The sequence below is a fragment of the Tiliqua scincoides genome, chromosome 6, assembly GCF_035046505.1.
Source record: "Tiliqua scincoides isolate rTilSci1 chromosome 6, rTilSci1.hap2, whole genome shotgun sequence".
Lineage (NCBI taxonomy): Eukaryota > Metazoa > Chordata > Lepidosauria > Squamata > Scincidae > Tiliqua > Tiliqua scincoides.
In genome coordinates, this window is record NC_089826.1 from 83,512,441 (window position 1) to 83,535,533 (window position 23,093).

Consider the following 23,093-nt stretch of genomic DNA (forward strand, 5'->3'; position numbering starts at 1 on the left):
CAAGGTGGTGTTAGACATACATGGGGACTCTGTAGGAAAAAACCTCAGCATTCCCTCTGACTTAGATAGTCTCTCTGTCACTATCATCGTGGGCACAATCACTGCAGCAGGACAACCTTTACATACAGATTTGTGATTATTATAGAGAGACAGTCTAAATTATTCAGGATGTTCCCTAGAAGGTCATTCATACAGGTGAACATGCATGGCAATGTCCTGAGCAGTGATCTGCACACTCTCAAAGGCAGAGCCCTTTTCAGGCAGTTGTGCATTCAGAGTCTGCACCCAACAGCTGCAGGGGCAGAACTTCTCAGATTGAATTCTGCACATTACTGTTCATACTATCTAATTCTTATGAATCTCACGGGATAAGAACAAGGTTACTCAATGTTACTTGACTGACATTTTAAAAGTCCAGAAAGCCTCTTTTCCTCTCTTCACCCCGCTGCACTGACCTTTATCTTGTACCAGTATATCCAGCTCTTCCCGGATCCCATCGTACCAGTTGGTGATATCCACATGAAGAGAGTAATCACAGCAGGATTTGGTGTCTGCCGCTTCGTGCCACTTTTCAAATGACGTTAATAAACTGGAGCCCGGTTCAGGAAGGACGTGGTCAACTGTAATGGAAATGAAGCACCTGTTATTCAGCCATGCTTTCAGTTCACATTTTGTCTGCAGGTATATAGCTCATAATTGTACACGAAGGAAAGCAGGCCTTGAAATAATCTGGATTCATTTGGTACAGTGGGCCCTCAGTATCCGTGGGGGGAACAGTTCCTGGCCCGCCCCCATAGATACCAGCCTCTGCAGATTTCTAAATCTGGGGGGGGCAGGTTGGCAACGAGAAGTGCCTCTCTGAAGCATTCACGAGGCTTTCTGAGGCGGGGGGGGACTGCATGCAACCTCCCCACACCTAAGAACACCTCCTGGACACAACCAGAACACGCTTCCATTTGCCTCCAGAAGATGCTTGAGGTCCACCAGACATGGGCTCAGCCCCCATACCGAGTCAAATTCATAGGTTCTGAACACATGGAGAAGAAGGGCCCACTGTATGGTGTTTTCAAAGGGACAAAATTTGGAAATTTGCAAAAAATTTGGATAAATGGGTGAGATGGGAAGATACAATAAATAGAGGAGGAGGTAATTTTGGAATATTTACACAGAAAGTGAAAAAGGAAATTAAAATTACAATAGGACCAAGACAGTTAGCATTAAAAGTTTGGGGGGAAATGCAACCCAATTGGATGCCAAAATTTTCTAAATAGACCCCACTTGAATTTTTAAGTGAGGAATTTAAAAATGTTGAAAAAACTTTTTGGGAGAAGTTAAAGGGTTATTTTCGAGTGAAGGATTTATACAATCCTCAGGGGATATTGACCCCTATACAAGAATTATTGGAGAAAGTGGGAGGAAAGTACTGGTTAAGGATCTTGGCTTTATATAATATTTTAAAACAAAGATACTCCCGAGTTTTAAATGAAGAGGATACTCAATTTGAAAAAATATATAGTCTTAAAGAGGATAATAAAAAGGGTATAGCAAAACAGTTATACAATTTAATGAATAGAGACTATATGATTAGGTTAATACAAATTAAATGGGAAAGACAGGTGGGAATGTCAGTACAGGAGATAGACAGAATAATGAAAGGAATATTGGAGATTAGAATGGAAAAATTTAGAGAATTGGAGATGAAATTAATATTGAAATGGTATAGGACACCTGCCCAACTGGCTTATATGATTAAGGGCGGGAATTCAAATTGTTGGCACTGTAGCAGGGTAATTATGCCCATCTTTGGTGGGAATGTTCTAAGGTAATTGATTTTGGGCAATTGATATTTGAAAACGTGGAGGAATTATGTAACCTTAAGCTGGAGCTCTCTGGGAAAATGTTATTTATGGGAGTTTGGGGAAATAATAAAGTAAAAAAACATAATCAGGATTTATTCAAAGCTATGATTCTAGCTATCCATGCAGTTATAGCATATGGGTGGAAAAATGGAATTGGTATTTACATGAATGGATACAATCAGATATAGTATCAATATTGAAACAGGATAAGACATGGGAAGATAAGAAAACCGAGATAAAAAAGAAATGGTTGAGATATATAAGATGGGTAAGGGAAGGCGGGGCCAATACTGTTATAATGGATAAAATCCAAAAGGTGTGCTTATGGCTGCGGATATAAATACTTAATGTTAATGGTCGCTGTTCATGGGGGGAGGGGAAAAAGGGGGAAAAAGATTGTTGATGTATGATTATGTAAATATAAGTGGAATGTATACTTTAAAATTAAACATCAATTAAATAAAAAATAATAATTAAAAAAAAAGAAAAAAGAAAAAAGTTGCTGCCCAGGGCCCAACCCAGATCAGTAGCATGGCACATGGACAGATAGTCCTGCAATAAGACCAACTGCCTTTCCTTCTTCAGTTTAGATGAACCATTTGCATTTACAGTGGGTCCTCAATATCTGCAGGAGATCAGTTCCATGACCCCCTGTGGATACCGAAATTTGTGGACAATGAAGTCTGCGGGAGGGGGAGGGCGCTAGGGTCGTGGCACCACAACATCTCACCTGGAGGCCACGTCGGGCCTTCTACAGGTCGCAACAGCCTCCCAGTCTCTTCAGAAGGATGCAACCAGCAGCAGCTTCTGCTCACGACCAAGAGGCCCTCTGAGGCCCTCTGAGGGTATCCACAGATGCTTAAATATGTGAATGCAGAGCCCATGGATAAGGAGGACCCACTGAGCCCATAACAGCAGTTGTACTTTAAGCTACTACTGTCTTTTAAGAGGGTTCTGGACTTGCCTGTCCAGCCCCACATGATACAGGGCAGCGAACCCTTCCCTTCACAGATGCACAATAAAGCCAGGCCACACCTTCCCCCTTATAAAGGGCTTTACGTTTCCAGTACTTACTGATCATGGTAGTGCCTCCTGCCAGAGCTGCCTTTGTGCCTTGATAGAAATCATCCACAGCAGCCATGCCCTGAAAGGGCTTCTGTAGGTAAGTATTGACATCAATGCCCCCGGGAATAACCATTCGTCCGTTAGCCTCTATGGTCTTCACTCCACCAGGAACAATCAGATTCTCTCCTATTTGTCTAAGAAGAGCAAAGAGCTATTTACTCCTTTGCCTTGAAACACTAAGAGCAATCTTGAAGATCTCTACACAGTTAAATACCGCAGATTCTGTGTGCTAAGTCAGACGTTTTGGGGCGGGGGGAAGACGGGCAGTGGGTGGCCCTAGGGTTGGGCGGGTGGGGAGCGGGAGGCGTGACGCAGGGCTGGGATCTAGCAGTTATACTGGATCCCAACCCCCATTCCCAGGGAGTTCAGAGTGGCTTCAAGCCGCTCCGCTCTCTTCGGGCTTGTGCCACCTCAGGAGGTGGCACAAGTCTGAGGAGACCCATAGGGGCCAGGGCACCATACACAGGGGTAAGGGGAAAAGTTTCCCCTTGCCTCTGGTTGAGCCGATTCTGGCCCCTATCCTGTGCTGGATACAGCGCAAGCCTCTTGGTTTGCCTGTTCCAGCACAGGATAGGATTACACCCTTAATGAATGTAATAAACAAGATTATCCATATTAACTACCTATAAATTGTACCTCAATTAAGTGGGCACTGTTCCCCAAACTGCATTTTTCTTTATAAAAGAGGCAAAAAGAAGAGTCCTGCTTTACATTACATCATTCTTTAATGGGAAGTATCTGTTTGTCTAGCTGTTCTTGTGACACATTTCTACACTAAATACATACTTTGTGTCCAGGTCATCTGCTCTCCTAGCATTCTACTCTTCAGTGAAGACTAAAAGCAGAGGTTGTATCTTTTACTAGATACAACTGTGAAGTTATACCTACAGATCTCTAACTGCTAGAATACCTAGTCTTGCAACAACACACATGCAACACACACACACACACACACACACACACACACACACACACACACACAGTGTTTTAAACTCACTTTATAAGCCCATCTTCCAGGTACACATCTGCATAGAAGGACTGGTCATCGTTGATAATACGTCCACCTTTAATAAGCAGACGATCACTCTAAGAGGAAAAAAAGGATCAGTGAAATTAAAATAAAGCTTTATATGATTAACCTTCAGCAGGTTTGTTTGATCACAAAGCATACTGTGAAAAGACCCAAGTACTTTCAAAATAACATACAGTGCAATCTTATGCACATCTACTCAGAAGTGTATCTCACTGTGTTCAATGGGATTTACTCCCCAAAAAGTGTGCACAAGATTGTAGCCTCAATCACGTATAATTTTACAACTGTACTTCCAAGATTACAATCTGATATGATGTTGTATCCCTAACTATCAAAACAGGATTTAAAAAATGGAATACCACCTTTTGTTCCTTGGTTGTTGGCATCCTTCAGTCTCTGAAGACTATGGTATCACGCTCGGAATGGTGGTTCCTTAGGGCAGTGTTCCTTAGGGCAGTGTTATTCAAACTGTGAGGCGCCTTAGGGATCCTTAGGGAGGCGCCAGGAACTCAAAGGGGAGGCGCGGGATGTCCTCTCCCAGCGATACAGTCACACCCATGGGCAGAATACGAGCCCGTCTTCTGCCCGTCTTCTGCGCTTTTTTTTAAAGCAGAAGACACAGGAGTTGCTCAGCTGCTCCCTCCGAGAGGGACTGCCAGAGTGGCTGCTGCAGCCCCGCCCTCTTCTCCTTCCACTCCAAGGCTGCCAACTTCAGTGTTCGCTGCATGTTGTTTCCAAAGCTCTTCGACTCCAACCCCCATCTGGCAAGTACCAAGCATGCTCATTTTGTAGTCCTTGTCCTTGCTGACCAAGACTCAACTTGAAACCTCTGCAGGCAACTGGAGCTGTGGTCTTCTGAGGCCATGCAGTTGAGGCCATGCACAGCCTCTAAAGGCCTAAAAATGGCCTCCGGTCTGGAGGTCCTAGAAGGCCAGTTCTGGTTTCCAGCTGAAAAGCAGAAGTGACCTTCTTCTAGGACTACCAGAGGCCTTTCTGAGGTCCACAGAGGCCCCGCATGGCCTCTACAGGCCTCACAACGTCTCCAGATGCAAGCGGAGTGAAGCTCCGGTCACGCTTGGAGCTCCAGTGGGCCAGAAAACCATGGATTTCATTATCTGTGTTTTTCTGTATTCGTGGGGCTGGGAATGGATCCCCCATAGATACAGAGGCACCACCTATACACTGCCTGCCAGCCAGCACTGCACCCAAATTTCTACAATTTTCTAGTTTAGATCAGGGCTGAAAGACCTTTAGCAATGCTCATCCCTACTTTGTGGAACTGCGGAACACTGTCCTGTTTCATCATCAAACCATCAGAGTACCCAAGAATGAAAACTTTTGGCTCAAGCCCTGCGAGTAGGAGGAGCCACTTATATTACAAGCTGATAATCAATAAGAGACTCAGGGCAGCTTTATTGGCAGTGAAACACTGGAGTAAATGATTCATGGCTGCTGAAGATTCTGATGACTAACGGCCGATCCTACCCAGCTTTCCAGTGCTGATGCAGCTGTGCCAGTGGGGAACACATTGCATCCTGCTGTGGAGGGGCACTCAAGGTAAGGGAAAGTTTGTTCTCTTACTTCCGGGCTGCGTTATGACTGCATCGATGCTGGAAAGTCAGATAGGGTTGGGCCCTAAGTCATCAAATGTTTGCATAACAACATGTAACACTTCACTACAACCCTTAGCACACTTACCTCGAAGTAAGTTCCATTGTGTTTCAATCATACTTACTTCTGAGTAGACAGGCATGGGCTTGTGCTGTTAATTTTATTCAGTTGATATAAGGATTTTAATACTAGCATGACTTATTTGTGTATTACTGCGTTTAGTTTTTGGATGCATTTTAAATGTCAATTCTGCACAGGTCTTTTGCAACCCGAGGTTGCGTATTTTATGCTGAATTGGTATACTGATGTTGTTTAAAGACTAATTCAATACAAGGACAAGTAAATATGTACATTAAATTTGCTTCTCCTGCTTTAGACGTTTCAAATAGTTTGGTAATTACAGGTATAAGCTAATTATCAACAGATTTTTCACAGAAGAGCTCTTTAAAGTAAAGGAAAAATATGTTTAACAATAGCTGATAATGATGGAAAGGGCAGCTGGTAGACAATCCATCAATCATTCCCTCTCCAGGCACTTAGAACAGCTTTACTCCCAGGCAAGCAGCCCCTCCCTTCCCCTGAGCACATGAAAGAATGCAAGTCATTATCACTTCCCTGTGCTGGGAGGGGTCCCATGCACTGATTGCCTCTATGTGCATGACAAAAGGTCAGCTAGGCTGTTATTAAATCACTGAGCAAAAGGACATTGTTTTTTAAATGAATTTGCTTTAGTTTGGATTTCTGCCAGCCAGGTGAGTTCTGGGAAGGGAACCCTTTTGATTATGGAGACTCAACCTGTAGTCATACAGTTTTCTTACACACAATAGCATTTCCCCGAGGTTCAAATCTCATTGGGAACAATTGCCTGCTGCTGTTATCCAGCTCTGAAAGATACTGAAAACCAGTCAGGAAAAAAAAAGACACTCCTACTTCACCTGTCCTACACTGCAGCAGAGGTGTACCACACCTGGGGCAGTAACGTCATGAAATCACGTGACATTGTGTCATGTGACATCACTTCCAGGTTCTCCCCAGAGGAGAGAAGTTCACTGCAGTGGTTTGCACCCCCCCCCCCCCCGTTCCTTCTGCTGTGAAGACTCCCCTTGATGGGAAACATCCACAGGAGAAGGAATAGGGGTGTGAAGCCACCACCACCTCCATAACTAGGGTAGAGCCTGAGGAGCAGTCATGCAACACCCTTGGCGTAGCTGTAGCGACTGGGACAGATGCCCCTCAGGTGTCACTCCAATTATGGCTTTGCGCCACAGTAGTAGAACTTGGAGTAGTATGTCCAAGGCAGAAAAGGGGTTAAGCCCAGATTGACTGGAGGTTTTATGAGCAGGAACCTGAATGGATGGCTCTTGCCTTCTCCCCATTTTTGCCAGGGAAAACCGCCTGTGAAAGTTCTGAAAGTGGATGGCTGCTGTCAGAGGAGAGTAGTGCGTAATTAACAGGTATTGGCCTCTCTTAACAATGAGACAAGGTGCAGGAAATTTTTCACCTACTAAGGTTGCAATCCTATTCACACTTCCCTGGGAGTGTGTGAATTACAGTGAGAATTACTTTAGACATGTGTAGGATTGAGCTCTAAAGTTCTGTGCATTGGGCTGCAATTAATAGTTGCAGTAACAATGCCAAATCCACTCCATTTGTTCCCCCGACTCTCTGTCCCTCAAATTTCACGTACTCCACAGAGGGGTCATGACTGGAGCACCCCATCTAAGGGTTGGCTGACACCAGGTAAATAACCTGGTTATTCATTTGCAGCCCAATTCTAACTAAACCCACCCAGTGATGCAGCCATGACAACAGAGCACACACTCCATCCTGCATAGGGGGCAGGGAACATTTGTTCCCATACAGTGGCAAGTCTCCACTGACCCAGTGGGTCTGCTCAGATCTGCACCTGAACTTTGGAGAATAACAGAGGAAAGAGGAGATGAATGGTGATAGGATTTCGGTGCTATTGGGTGCTGCTGCGATCCACCCCTCTCTACTCCATTCCTCCCAGTAGCATAACTAGAGCTAAACAGTAAGTAGTGCAGACAAGTGCGATGCACCACGTAAGTGAACCCTCTCACTGGCCATTGGAGCCATTCTGGACAGCAACACACAGGAGATGCTTTTTGGTTCAGTGCACCTGCCTTATGTAGCCATCACAGACTGGCTCAGATGGGGAGCGGCTGCTTACACAGCACATTGTGGTGCTTGCAGTACTTAGCATTTTGCCCTCCCAGCTACTCTACTGATTCCTCCCCCTCCCCACCCCATTCTTCCCACCACCCAACCCCACTGCCAACCTACTGGCACTGCTGGCAAGAGGGCTCTCTGCTGACCCACACGCACAGCCAACAATCGTGTGTGCAGGTGGCCTCATTGTGCACACCAGTGGCACATCACTTAAATCACCGCGTCAACACAATACTTAGTTAAGACTGGGCCCTTCATGTTGTTGATCAAATGTTTATGTTGGATTATGATCCTGATTATTTGTAAAGCACCTAAAACTGATAGACTCATGTCCTGCCCTCTCCCATCATTTCCCTGTAAATCTTCCAGATCACAGGAGGTGGGGGGGTTTCCTCCAAACCACCACCTCCAGCGAGGATGACTTAGCAGGAAAACAAAGGCCAGGGTGCACATACTGTGTGAATGTATGTGTCTTAGAGCCCAGTCCTATCCAACTTTCCAGCACTGATGCAATCATGCCAACAGGACGTATGCTGTATCCTGGGGGGGCAGGGGTTGCAATCATGAAGGCCTCTTCAAGGTAAAGGAACATTTGTTCCATTACCTCAGGGCTGCACTGCGGCTACATCAACACTGGAAAGCTGGATAGGATTGGGCCCTTAATGTGTGGGGCCAGGCAAAGAATCAAAGCTTACTTCCACTTGGCCCACAGCGTACCAGCCACAGTAGTTGACAGTTCTGGAATGGGAAGAACCAAACAAGCAAGAACTTATATGTGCTGCTCCACCCTGTGATCTAATTGTACACACTTCAATCTCAAGAGCAGCTAGTAAATTTTTAAAAAATTCCATACTGAAGAATTACATGATGGTGTCAGTTACTTGCCCACATGCCGAATAAGGATTACTGTGAACTGCTGTGTCCATTAAGATCTGTTGAAGTGGTCCTTATCCACGTCCTAAAGGCCTCTGGGTTACATTTGGTGCAGGAGAGGCCAGGGGCATCCCTGGGATTTGTGCCACCCTGGAGATGCCATCCTCCTGACCTCGAAGTAACTGAAGTCACATCATGACAGCACTGCCATTATTTCCCGCATACTCTGAGTGGCTGCGATCACTTGGAATGACAGGGTTGCCTTTTTTATTTTTTGATTTGAAAGAAGTGTCCAGCCACTCCAAGAGACCGAGTGTCTGTGGGGGGGGGGCAGTGGATGGCAGAAGCACACCTGTAGGCATGTCACTCAGGGTCACTCACCCTCGACTACCCCCTCTAGGCTAGTGGAAGAGGTCCTCTCTGTAGTACTGCCCAAGCTCTGAAACTCCCTTCCCAGAGAAGCCCATTGTACTTCCTCCATGATCTCTCTCTTCCACTAAGCTAAGACTTTTTTTTTTTTAGGCAGCGCAGAATCAGTGCTAGGTTGCTGGATGCACTGGGGCACAGTCCCGAACTAGCCTCTTCTGTAGTGGCAGTTCATCACTCCCAAAGAACTGGGTAAATCTGTGGTGGTGCCCCCTTCCCTCCCACTCTATGAGGGTAGGAGGGAAAAGAGTCTGGGTGCAATCTGTCCCCATTCACCAATGCAAATGGGAAAAAGAACCACTATTAGTGACAGTTACCTCCACCCTCCCCACTGGTACATGGGCTTTCTCCCAAAAAGCCCCACTGTCCTCCTATGGCCTTTGGGGTAAAGGCCAGCAGGCAATATAGGGGAAAGAATTGGTGCTGTGTGAGTTTCCAAGAGACTGGCAAGGCAGCCCCTTCTCCCACCTTCCCCACTGGCCAATGGGAAAATCTCCTAGAGGCCCCATAAGGATGCAAAGGGTTTGGGACACAGAACAGTGTGTCTCTTGAGCAATGCACACCAGTACTTGGCAGTTAAGCCAGCCTAACCTTATAGCCCTTGGATGGTCGTGGGCCCTTAGCTAATGTCCAACCTGGTTGACCCCAATGCAGGCAATTTAACCTGCTGGTTGGATAAGATCTGTTTAAATCTGCTGCTGAGATGTCTTGAGTGCTCTGTTTTGTTTTTCACTGTGCTTTTTTATTGTTTACTGTGGTCACAGGTTTCAAAAGCCACATAAGTTGTGCAACCGTATGTTCAAAAACCCAGGTGGAAGGCCCCAAATGCATGGATTAAAAGATGTTTAAGAGGGAACAAGGCACTGGATATTCTGTAGCAAAAAAATTCATGGATGCCTCACAGATGAGGAAACCCAGGTGCGTTTTGCAGTCAATTGTATCTGAATTTTGCATTCGAACGTGCAGTTATTCCATGCGAAATGCTCATTTCCACATGGGTGTTTGCAGTTTCTGGGGCTTCAGTTTCTGTTTTCAGTTCAGGTTCATCTTTCTCCTTGCACACAGATTAAACCTGCCCTAGTAAAGAAAATGGGAGCAAACCACATGTGAGAAGCTCTGAAATGTTCCTTTAATCATAGTGGCGAACACATGAATGGCCCTGTTGAATCATACCAAGGGTCTAGCATCCTATTTCAAACAATGGTGCACCATATGCTTCTGGGAGCCTTACAGGAAGGGCATCATGCACCAGCCTTGCCCTGTGGCTTGCTTCCAGCAGCCAGTAATCAGAAATACACTGACTCTAAAAAGGGAGGCCATGGTTGAATAGACGCAACTCAGCAAACACAAACCAATTCCAGACAAGTCGGATGTAACATTAGTGGGGAATCCAATGTGCAGGAGGACAGGAGTTGCCTGCTACTGACCAGGGTGGCAACTGCCTTGTCAGACCAGCTATGCAATTTCTCTGTTGCTGACTGCTGGAGCAAGAATTACCTCTCCAATGGACATCTGCTTCAATTACGAGAGCCAGGGTGGTGTCGTGGTTCAGGAGTTGGGCTTAGACCAAATCCCCACTGAGCCATGGAGCTTCCTTGGTGCCCATGGGCTGGTGACTATCTCTCAGCCTCACCTACCTCACAGGGACATTGTGAGGGCAAAAAGAAGTCAGGAGAAACCACGAACATCACCCTAAACTCCTTGGAGGAAAGGATATATAAAAATGTGGAAAATAAATTATTGCACCCTAATCTGGAGATGGGGAGTCTTATTACCACAGTCTGCCATGCCTATAAATTCAAGGCAATCTGAGCATTAAAATGGGAGGGCTGCGAAAGACCCACACACATGCGCTCAACCCGGCCATTCTTTACAGCTTGCATCTGAACAGAGTCCAAGCCTCCAGAGCATTAGGACTGCTGAGACTTCCAAAGGAAAAATCTAGGGCAGTAGTGGCTTTGCCCCCCCATCTTGCCTCGCCTCCCTTCTCCTGCGTTCCTATTTGTCCATAAAAATATACATCACACTCCACCTCCCACCCTAAAGATCAGGCAGTCTTGTGTGTGTGTGTGTGTGTGTGTGTGTGTGTAAAAAAAAAACACCCAAATACAAAAGTACCACAAATGCAATAAACCTCAATGGTGTTTGATCTCTGAGCAGACGTGTGGGACTAGGATGCACCAGAAAGCGCATCAAGGCGCATGAAAAACGCTTCCTTCTGCCTTTCCTTTATCATGGATGGCTCCAGCAAACAGGAAAAGGGCACAAGTTGGAAGGGAAAGCCACTGATCTCCTGTGTGTGCGTTCCCAGTTCTGCAAGGGGCTGGTCTGCTTGCAACAGAAAATCCACACACACACACCCCCACAAGCATCGCTATTAAGGCTGTTCTGGATATATTAAGGGGAGGGGGCGCTGGTTCTCCTCCGATGGCGCTCATCGGTCCTTGGCAATCCCCCTAGGAGATCAAACCTCCTCGCGGATCGCATCCCTGCTGCCCGACGGAGCGCCTCGTTCACAAGACCAGGCGAACGAGCAGGTGCTCTGAGCACTGGAGCAGAGGCGGTCCTCCCCCCCCCAGCGAGGCCCGGCCCCGGCGCGCGTCCCCTCCCTCTTTTGTTCTGCTCCGCATCCTCGCCGGCTGCCTCTCCCGGGTCTTGGGTAAACCCCCCCGCCATGCCTGGTCCCCAGAGGTCGCGATGCGCCCCCCCAGTGGCGTAGCTAGAGGGGAGACGAAGCGCTAGGTCTGGCAGGGAGCCTGACCGCAGCAGCGTGCAAGGGGACCCTCCCCTTCCGACCTATTCCGGGGGGGGGGGGCAAAACGGAGGCGAACACTCCTAGGGCCCGATCCTGAGCGCCTATGCTCCTGGGGCCCGATCCTTTGCCTGACCGCAGCAGCGTGCAAGGGGCTCCCCGCCTCTTCGGAGCCGTTCCAGCCGGGGGGGGGGGAAACGGAGGCGCACGCTCCTGGGGCCCGATCCTGAGCGCGGACGCTCCTGGGGCCCGATCCTGTGCCTCACCGCAGCCCCCTTCGGAGCCATTCCAGGCGGGGGGGGGAGCAAAACGGAGGCATACGCCTCCGTTTTGCTCCCCCCCGCCTGGAATGGCTCCGAGGGGGAGGGGCCCCCTGCACACTGCTGCTGTCAGGCTCCCTGCAAGACTTAGCGCTTTGCCCCCCTCCAGCTACGCCACTGCCCCCCCTCCAGCCCCGATCCCAAGGCAAAGCAGGGCATCGCCCCGCCCGGAGGGTCTCCCCAGACCAGCCTCTCCGTCCACGCCCCCCCAGGCCCAGGGAAGCCTGGGCGTGCGCTGCCTGCGCCCCCCCCCCCGCGGGGTTCTCCGCCCAGCCCCCGGGCCAGCAGCAGGGTCGCTGCCCGCCCCCTCCCGCAGCGCTCACCGTGATGTGCGGGATGCTCTTCTTGCCCTGGTAGCCAGACATGCCGGCGGCGGGGAGGGGCGCGCCCGGCGGCAACAAAGCGCGAAGGGGCGGCGGGGGCGCGGGCGCCGATCGGGGGCTGCTGCGGTGCAGGGCGGCTCCCCAGCCCGCGGCAGGCACTGGGCGCAGGGGGCGAGCTCCGTCGAGGGGCGGCGGCGGCGGCGGCGAGGAGCCCGATTCGCTCGCTCCGCGCAACCCAGGAAGCGCTCGCCAGCCTCCCCCTCCTCCCCAGCCAGGCCGGCCTCCCAGAACACGCCGCCCCCCCTCCAGGCCCTCCCCACCCCGGCAGCGGCAGGGGGAGGCAGGGGGAAGGCGTGGGGGCCCGATCCCGGGCATGCCTACTCAGAAGTAAGGCCCACTGCAGTCAATGAGGCTTACTCCCAGGAAGGTGTGACTAGGATGGCAGCCTGAGAGCCCAATCCTATGCAAGCCTACTCAGAAGTAAGGCCCACTGCAGTCAATGAGTCTTACTCCCAGGAAGGTGTGACTAGGATGGCAGCCTGAGAGCCCAATCCTAGGCAAGCCTACTCAGAAGTAAGTCCCACTGTAGTCAATGAGTCTTACTCCCAGGAAGGTGTGACTAGGATGGCAGCCTGAGAGCCCAATCCTAGGCAAGTCTACTCAGAAGTAAGTCCCACTGTAGTCAATGAGTCTTACTCCCAGGAAGGTGTGACTAGGATGGCAGCCTGAGAGCCCAATCCTATGCAAGCCTACTCAGAAGTAAGTCCCACTGTAGTCAATGAGTCTTACTCCCAGGAAGGTGTGACTAGGATGGCAGCCTGAGAGCCCAATCCTATGCAAGCCTACTAAGTCCCACTGTAGTCAAGGGGCTTACTCCCAGGTAAGTGTGAAGAGGATGGCATCCTAGAAAGGCCCCTCTCTGCCTCCAGATCCAGGTGGGCATCGCTGAACAGCAGCAACAAGAGATGGATGTGGGCAGGTGCATTTGGCTATACAAAGGTAAGGAGAAAAACTGCACCTGGCAACATTCCCTCTTCTGCTCAGATGTGGCTGGGGATGTGCAAGGGCAAGGTACAGCAAAGCACTAAGTTTGGCAGGGAACCTCACTGGGGCATGCAAGCAACCCCCCCCCCTCAGAGCCATTTCAGTCATTCACCTCGGTTTTGCTTCCACTGCCCAGAATGGCTCCAAAGGGGAGGGACCACCAGCACACCACAGTGAGGCTCCCTGCAAGACTTAGCGCTTTGCCCCCCTCTAGCTATGCCACTGGGCAAGGGCTTTGTAGAGAATGGGAGGCCCATCTCACTGCCCACACTCTGCTGGAAGGCTTACAAATCCTGCCAAACCCTGATTCAACAGAACAGTGGAGGGCACCCCCCCCCAAAAGAGGCTGGTTTGTACACCACTGGCAATGGTGCCTTTTCCATATGAGCTTTTACTGTCATGAAAATGATCCACTGAAAGGTACAAAAGGAGATCTGCTATTTTTCTCTCTCTACATGCTAATACTGCTATCCACTGGGTCCATCCTCACCCAGAAAGAAACCTTCCTCTGAGTGGTCCTTTCTGCAATGCACAGAACAATCCCATTCAAAGGAGCTGCTTTTCTCACCTCAAAGCCACACGCAACCAGACACCTTGGTATCCCATTCACATCTGAATTGCACCATATGGCAAAGTCTTCTGAATACCACCAGTCTGGACTGGAATTCGGCTTACCACCATGACACAAGAAACCCACAATAAGGTGACAAAAGAGTACAGTGGGTCTGCGGTTTGAAACCCACAAATTTGACCCACCATGGGTTCTAAACCTGCAGGAGGACCCACGGGGGACCTCCCAAATGCAACTGGAAGTGCAGAACATCCTTGAATGTGACCAGAAGGCACTTCAGGTTACATCCGGAGCAGCAACTGTTACCCTGCAGATGCCTGATCTTGTCTGATCTGGGAAGCTAAGCAGGGTCAGGCCTGGTTAGTACTTAGATGGGAGACCGCCTGGGAATACTGGGTGCTGTAGGCTTATACCATAGTCTTTCGAGACTGAAGGTTGCCAACCATTGGACCCCACCAGTGGATTCCATTATCTGCAATTTTTGGTGTCCACAAGGTGTCTTCGAGTGGATCCCCTGCAGATACTGAGATCCAACCTGTATAGTCCTTAAGACAATGACCCAATTAAATTGGACAAGCACCATTGTCAGTCAGGGCATATTTTGACTTCTGTATGCCATGGGGCATCTCTTACAGGCAACAGCAAGGAACTTTTGATGCAGAGGCAACCAGGAACATAAGAGGTACAAAGTGATAACTTGGCAGAAGGTATAACAGCTTTAGTAGAAGCAGAAATTTTAGGAACATGCATTCTATACAGTCCTTAAACTGTATGTGGCAAAAGAGTCTTTGTCTAGTGGCAAAAGAGGAAGTCTGTCAACTGCAGTTTAGTTGGAGGTACATCTCCAGCCACTAGACATTTTCTGTGGTCACTATTAAAAACCAGCTACCCTGCATCACAACTATGTGCAGAGATGTCAGATTGACACCCACACATGGTGTAAACAAAGGATTCTCTCCCATGCCAATCAAATCTGAAAACAGATTTCTGTGATGTTTCCAAAGGCCCCATCCTAAGAGAAGAGCTGTGACTGACAACAATAAAGGCACAATTGTGAATGAGGAAATTGCTGCACAGTATACACTTGGGTCAACTTCTCAGAAAGTCAGTGGCAGCCATCTGATGCCACTTCAGGTCACTTCCATATTCTGATGGCCTTTATTCTCTTTATTCTCATTATGTGCTCATGGTGTGCTAGTATACACAGCAACGCAACATGCTTGCTACATGAAGCTGTCATGACATGGAGCATCTACAGCAACCACCATGTGACATTATGTGAAATGGCCTTTGCTATTCCAGTCAAAGATAGCTGCTTGCTTGCTTACTTGCTGTGGGTTTCTCAAGTATGCTTTACAGAAAAGACAAGTTCCTGTTTGACAACAACATCTCTTCATGACAAACATTGAGGGTAGATGCATGTCTGAACATCACAACCCCTACTCCTAGGCAAAGGTATATCACCTGCTTTCAAATAAACTTCTCAATCTCTTTTCCAGTTATGGTGGTCCCATGGAGATATTTAGCAAACAAGAACCTGTCCTTGCAATGCATGAAGTAGCTTCATTCTGCTGAGAGCAACAAAGCTAACCTTGTCATAGAATGCTCTATAGCAATTTCAGGTGGGTCCCCAGTCATTTCAATATTTTATTTTTAATATATTAGGCTTGATGCTACCATGGTATGTGACTGCATTTGGGGAAATATTACAGACCTGTACTTTTAACAAGCTACTGTGTATATTCTTTTAACAATGATAGTAAATGGGACTTACTCCTGGGTAAGTGTGGGTAGGATTGCAGCCTAGGATTGTTAAAAATTTTCCTGCTTGATGACGCCACTTCTAGTCATGACATCACCTCTGTTCTAAGTCTCCAAACTAGTCTCCGCTGTTCACCGCTGTTCTAAGTCTCCAAACTAGGTAAGGGCATCAACACATTGAACACAGTCTCAACTATATAAATGTTATGTCAGAACCGTGGCATCATTAGGGGGGAATCACAGCAGGCAACACAGAGGGTGACACTGCTGCTGGTCAAAATTTTTTAAATCATGGTATTCAAATAATACCATCTTGTTACACATCATTCGATGCATAATTTCATGCAGAATACAACTGAATAAACTGCATTGAAATATCTCTATTCTATCCAGCGTTATAGCAATAAAAACCAGTGGGGTTGGGGCAAAGGTGCATCATCACGCCCTCCATGTGGGGCGTTGCCCCTCCCACTGCAAGGGAAGAGGTCCATCATGGGGGTGATGTCCTGGTCTCTCATGACACAAGCCCTAGTGATGCAACTGCATCAGAGTTCGGTGACAGGATCTCCCATGTATTTTTTTTTAAGTAGCTGTAGGCCCCCCAATTTGGGTCAGAACCATGTCAAAAGCGTAGTTTAACCCTTCTTCTGCACAATTGCATCAATGAAATCCCCTGCCCCCAGGAACTATGGCAAAAATGTACAGGTACTCTGTGTTCCCTCCCCCCCACACACACACAGAGAGAGAGAGAGAGAGAGAGAGAGATTGACAGTTGAGGTGGGGATTTTGCACTGGGAAATCAAAAAGGGTTAAATCACAATTCTTCCAATGCTCTGGTTCCCTTCCTTATTGTCCCCAACCACCATTCCCTGTGACTATTTATAAGGAAAGAAAACTACATAGAAAAACTCAGCTTCCAAATGTCTCATGAATGCCTAGTTTGGACCTATAGACTACTGTTTTGAGGGGACATGGCTCCTGGCTATTGGAGGAGTGGGCCATGCTATGTGGGAAGGGCTGAGGTGGACCAACAGTCTATTTGTGGAACAGATCCTGTAATGCTGCGTTCCAGCCAAGGTGCCAACGGTTGTGATGGCAACAACAATAGCTTCTTTCTGAATTCCCAGTCTCATATCTAGTGATCACCTGGATCACTGGAAAACATTATACCCATGTGCCAAGAACAAGTTTCGGCCTTGAAAAGGTGTGGTTTTCTGGGTATAGTGAGTACTAGTCCACAGGATGCTGTTGCCATCTGTCAGTCTTCCTTTTGTGATGTATAAGTGGCCCTTCACAGATGTCAGTAGGCAGAAGACCATGGGCAGAAATCACTGGGAAGATTTCCTGTATTGCCCTTCATTCCTGTGGAGCTTGTCTAGGAAAGCTTCCCAGGGGATCTTCCTCTTGAAAGTACCCCTTTACAGGCAGGTCTCTCTGGGCAAACCGAGTGGGGGGGCCTTTGCCCTGCAGATAATGGAGTGCAAGCCTTTAAGAAAAATTATTTCTCTTAATGCCATTTGTGCTTACACCTGCAATCCCACATTAGTCTATGTCCTAAGAGAAGATTATCAACATATAGAAATTCTCTGTGTGTGTGTGTGTTCATGTAACTCTCTCTCTCTCTCTCCACACACATACCGTAGATAGAGATAGAAATGAAGGGGGAAAGATGACAGGCTGCAACAATACACAAGCCTATGCACGTCTACTAAGAAGCAAGTCCCATTGTATTTAATGGAACTTACTCCCAGGAGAGTGTGTATAGCAGTGGTTCTGAAACCTTTAGCACTAGAACCCACTTTTTAGAATGAGAATCTGTCAGGACCCACCAGAAATGATGTCATGATGTCATGAAGTGACATCATCAAGCAGAAAATTTTTTAACAATCCTACCAACACTTACCCAGGAGTAAGTCCCATTGGCTATCATTGTTAAAAGCATATACATAGTAGCTTGTTAAAAGTACAGATCTGTAACATTTCCCCAAATGCAGTCACATACCATGTCAGCGTCAAGCCTAATATATTAAAAACCAAATAGTGAAATGAATGGGGACCCACCTGAAAATGGCTTGTGACCCACAGTTTGAGAAATTGGGTATAGGATTTAATGGATCAAGTAGTTCAAAAGGTAGCTTGAGAAGGTTTCAAAGTACTTTATGTGGGAGAGAAATAATGTGTGTGTGTGTGTGTGTGTGTGTGTGTGTGTGTGTGTGTGAGAGAGAGAGAGAGAGAGAGAGGGATGCCCTCTCAGCCTTGCATGCCACAACAGCTAAGAGATGGATTGGTGCCTACGGTGAAAGAGGCTCCTAGCTCAGCAGCCCAGCAGGGTTTCTGGTCCAACTCATTAAGTGCTCCCCCCCTACCGAAACCTAACTTAACATGACTGGATCATTGTGCTGCTCCAGTGACTCCAAATAGGAATTAGCAAACTGTGCAGCCTTTCCGGAAGAAGGGTCAAGCCACTGCCCATTGATGAGCTCAGCAAAGTTGAAACTGCACAGCTCCGATTCTACAGGGCCCCACAGCTTCTCCAATTCACAGGCTCTTCAACCACTGGGGCTCCTGCCTCATAACCATTGATCAGCCACAAAGGGAGGAGAGATCCATGCGGTGCCCCTATAGAGGAGGTATACCCCGATGCGCATGCCTAGCAGTGGGCCATGGGAAAGGACTGCTGATGAAGACAAATGTTGGGAGGAGGGGATTTCAGATGGGGGGGGAATATCATTGCCTATGGAAAGTGAAACTGATGGTCCCTTTCCGCATTTATGCAAGGCCCACCATGACAAGCATTTCAGCCCTATAGCAAGCACATTCTCTGAGCACCTGCCCACAAAAACCAGGGGCCTTTTCAGCTTGTTAGCACCACCTCTAGAACTGCATCTAATACATCTTATCAGGACCTTCATAAGGATGTCCTCCTTCCAGACAGAAAGAAAGCTCAGCCAGACACAAGTTTCAATGGGACCACTGACTCTTAAAAGCACATCAGTTTTACATACTAGCTAAAGGCCGGAGAGAAGTACGCCTTTCCTCCCACACCACCCACTCCCATCTTCATGAATCCAGAACCCACTGGGGGAATTGAGGCTGCCATCCTATGCTCATTTACCCAGGCGTAAGTCCCACTGAACTCAGTGGGGCCTTCTTCTGATTAGGCAGGCCTAGGGTTTGGCGGAGACAGTGCCTCAGGGAACTCAGTTGGAGCCACTGAGAGATAACCAAGTCAGGCTGCAATCCTTTGCACACTTTCCTGAGAGTAAGCCCCACTGAAAATCATGGGACTTACTTCTGAGTAGACAAACATAGGCTTGTGCTCTCAGCCCCTTTCCTTTGGTCACATAAAGAATGACAGAGCTCAGCTAGACCCTAGTAGATCAGTGGGTATTATGTGGCTGGAGCTGTAGTAAGATTCTTGGGGGGGTTGGGTTGTCGCAGCTGCCCTGACATTGAGCAGCTGTGGGGTGTTGCTGCAACCAGGCCTCCTGCAAGCCCTCTCCCTGGTACTGCTGGCAAGAACGCCGCAGTGGCACTGCAGCGGGGGCGAGGGGGAGCCATCGATCGTTTGGGAACACCCCACTCCTCAGCCCCTCGGGGTTCCCAGAGCAGCAGCAGTGGCGTGGCTGGGAGGGGGGCAAAGCACTAAGTCTTGCAGGGAGCCACACCGCAGCGTGCAAGCAGCTCCTCCCCTTCGGAGCCATTCCGGGGGTGCTCCCCCACAGCTCCGAAGGGGAGAGGCTGCTTGCACGCCGCGGTGAGGCTCCTTGCAAGACTTAGGGCACAAACCCCAACCAGGTCTACTCAGAAGTAAGTCCCATTTGGTTCAATGGGGCTTACTCTCAGGAAAGTGTGGTTAGGATTGCAGCCTTAGAGCCCAGTCCTACCCACGCTTTCCTGGGAGGAAGCCCTATTGAATGCGATGGGACTTACTTTTGAGTAGACCTGGTTGGGGTTTGTGCTCTTAGTGCAGGCAGGGGCGAGGCCCCCTGCAAAGACTTGGTGCTTTGCAGCGTGGTAGGGCTCCCTGCAAGACTTAGGGCTCCCCCCTGGCTACGCCACCCCCGCGTCCCGGTGCGCCCCGGGCTCACCTTGCCATCGCGCTGGCCCTGCAGCAGCTCCCTGCCGAAGGGCTCGCGGATCTCCACGCCGGGGGTCTTGTCCTCCCTCTCGCCGCCCCCGGGCGAGCTGATGACCGAGCCGGAGATCTCGCTGACGTCGCTGGCCGTCTCGCTGTAGCTGTCCCCGCCGGCGCCGTCCAGGAGCAGGTCGTGGCGGCTGCCGCTGCGCGGGGTGCGGGCGCCCTTCTTGCCCACGCTGTAGGCGTCGAAGTCGATGGTCTTGTTCTCGTAGGCGCCCTCCACCGCCGCGAACATGCCCCCGTACTTCTGCCGCGGGGTCTGCGCCGTGGTGCCCGGGCGGGCCAGGTAGACGGGCAGGTCGTCCTCCTTGTTCCAGGTGCGCTTCCTCTCGGCCATCGTGGCGCTCCTCTACCGCCAGCCGCGGCCGCCGGTCATGCAAATGAAGGGGGCGGGGGGCTGCCGGGCTGCCTGGGGGCCCCCCTCCGCGCCTCCCCCCCTGGAAAGCACTCAGTGCTTTGCCCCCTCCAGCTACGCCACTGCGCCGGCAGTGCCCCCTTAGCTACGCTTCCCCCGGGGGGCGGCCACCCACGCGCCTCCCCCGCTCCTGCGGGCACCCACGCTCGCCCCTTCCCCGGGAACACGTGAAGGTCAGTACAAAGGGACGGGGAGGGGGCTGGGAAGCGCCTTCGACGGGTGGGGGGGCTGCGGCGCAGTGGCCAGCCCGATCCGAATGTCACGCGAGCCACGCCACAAAGGGAGCCCCCCCCACCCTCCTCGGACGCCTGGGTTCCAGCCAGAGGTGACCCACCCGGCCAGCACCTGCGATGGAGCGGACGGCTCCCTGCGGGCGCTTGGGAGGCAGTGATGGAGAGAGGCAGGGTCCAGCTGGAGGGGAGAAGGGGACGGCGGAGGCCAGGTGCTTGCGGTGGCAGCAGCCCCTTAAGCCGGCTTCCCAGCCCCGGCAGAGCCTGACACGGAAGTGATCGCGGCGCCTCTCTGCGATCTGGGGCGGGGAGGATGCGGTGCTGATGCGGGCGAAGGAGGAGGAGGCTGCGCCGGCCCTGCCCAGGGCGCCGCGGACCAGGCGGGGCTGCCGCGCCACTGCGGAGAGCTGTCCGTTCAGCACCACCCTGCCCAGCTCTGGGGAGTCCCAGCAGGGCGGGAAAGCAGCCCCTCATTGCCCCCTGCCCCAGCCTCCCAGAGGGGCTGTATCCATCCAAGCACTAATCCTATCCACGCTTTCCTGGGAGTAAGCCCCATTGACTATAATGGGACTTAGTTCTGAGTAGACATGCATAGGATTAGGTTCACGCATATGATCGGTGGCGTAGCTAGAGGGGGTGCAAAGCACTAAGGCTCCTAATCCTATCCACGCTTTCCTGGGTGTAAGCCCCATTGACTATAATGGGACTTAGTTTTGAGTGCTCATGCATAGGATTGGGCTCTAAGTTTTGCAGGGAGCCTCACCATGGCGTGCAAGCAGCGCCTCCCCTTCGGAGCCATTCTGGGCTGGGGAAGCATATGCCTCCGTTTTGCTCCCCCAGCCTGGAATGGCTCCAAAGGGGAGGGGGAGGGGCTGCTTGCAAGCCACGGTGAGGCTCCTTGCAAAACCCAGTGCTTTGCACCCCCCTTTAGCTACGCCACTGAGGGAACAAAGTTCCCATTTTTTTTTTTACCCTGGGCCTAGGTACAATTTACATCCTGCACCCCCCTCTCATGGGTCCTGGTGGTGGAACCCACAGCTACGGAAGATGCCTTGGGGAGCGCTTTACAAAGGGTATATAGCTGAATGGTATGAGAAAGAAGCCATTGCGCTAAAACTTAAAGGTTATGGGGGGGCAATCCAATTCTGAGCTTCCCAGGGCCTGCTAGAGCAGCGGTACAAAGCAGCTATCGCTGTATCCAGCAAGCACCAGGAAGAAGCTGAAGGTCTCTTTGGGGGAGGGGACTTTTGTCTCCTTCCCCCAGGGAAAGTTCCAAAGTTCTTCTCAACTCTGTGCTGGCTATTTTGCTGGTGCAGACTTGAGAGACTCATGTTGGGCCTTCTGGCCTGACATGGAGTTCAGGCCCTACTCCCCTCCTGCCCTGCTTCCTCCCCTTGCCCTCCCCCCACCCCAGAATGTCTCCCCCACCCACCCCTGAGGCCTTTACCACCACCTCTAGTACCAGCTCTAACCTAGCTTCAGGTGGCAGCTGGCACCTCTTTACCAGCTCTAACCTAGCTCCAGGTGGCAGCTGGCCAGCACTGACTCTGCACAGGGTGCCACAGACATGCCTTATGGCATGTTTGCGACACCCAATGCTTGAACTCAGTGCTAGCACTGGCCCAGTTTAGGACTGGGCCCGTAGTTTTCAAAAACACAGTGTAATCCTTAATCTTGTAAAGCACATCAAATATCCCTCTATTGCAGCGGGGACAACCGAGGAAATAGTTTGCCAAAAGTCACCTGGTACATTCTGGGCAGAGGTGAGAATTGAACTGCCAGCTTCACAATTCACTGTTCACAGGTTCAGCTGCTACAAAACGCTTGCTCTAATATGCTGTCAGTTCCAAAATGCTTTACTATTTCCAACGGGTATTCCTTGATCTTCTGTTGATTTCATTCTGTGGCTCACCAAGCAGAGTTCAGTGGCAGGTCTCAATAAATTAGACATGTCTATACTATGGCTGGTCTCACTGAAGTAATGTGTGCAGTAATGTGCGGTACTACTTTGTGTAGCGGCAATAAATGACTTTTGTAATGGATTAAATGCTTACATTAAATGTGGTTTGCTGTCTATTAATCTGGAGAAGTATTCTGTACATACACCTGCAATCTTCAGGAGCCCAAGTCATTTGTAGGGAGCCCCCTACCGCAACTCCTATGTGGTTTGCAACAAAATTAGTACATTACGACTTGATGCATAAACCATGATTATTGGCAAAAAGAAACACTTAAATGCCTCAATCATTGTGAAAAGGTCAGGATAATAGTTCAAACTATGAGAAATCTCCAGGTTTAGTGAAAAATGAAGGCAGTGTGTTTATTTTCACATACGTCTTGAATGCCCTCATAGATACATTTTCCTAGAAGGTCAAAGGCAGATGGAAAGCTTTCTGATGCATTTCACCAGACTCCTTTG

General features: G+C 49.7%; 1 protein-coding gene across 2 annotated transcripts in view; it reads right to left on the reverse strand.

The window, feature by feature from the left end:
- Nucleotides 1-20,366, reverse strand: part of CRMP1 (collapsin response mediator protein 1) — a 38,689-nt gene extending 18,323 nt beyond the window's left edge. Inside the window, exons 1-4 of one of the 2 annotated variants that reach the window (XM_066631571.1) lie at nucleotides 19,980-20,366; nucleotides 3,982-4,070; nucleotides 2,934-3,118; nucleotides 456-620 (exon numbers count right to left, since the gene is read on the reverse strand). In XM_066631571.1, the coding sequence (XP_066487668.1) occupies nucleotides 456-620; nucleotides 2,934-3,118; nucleotides 3,982-4,070; nucleotides 19,980-20,366 (826 nt within the window). Of the gene's footprint in view, nucleotides 1-455; nucleotides 621-2,933; nucleotides 3,119-3,981; nucleotides 4,071-12,512; nucleotides 12,555-19,979 lie in introns of those variants that run through there. The other variant, XM_066631572.1, reaches the window with a different exon arrangement.
- Nucleotides 20,367-23,093: the final 2,727 nt, after the last annotated feature.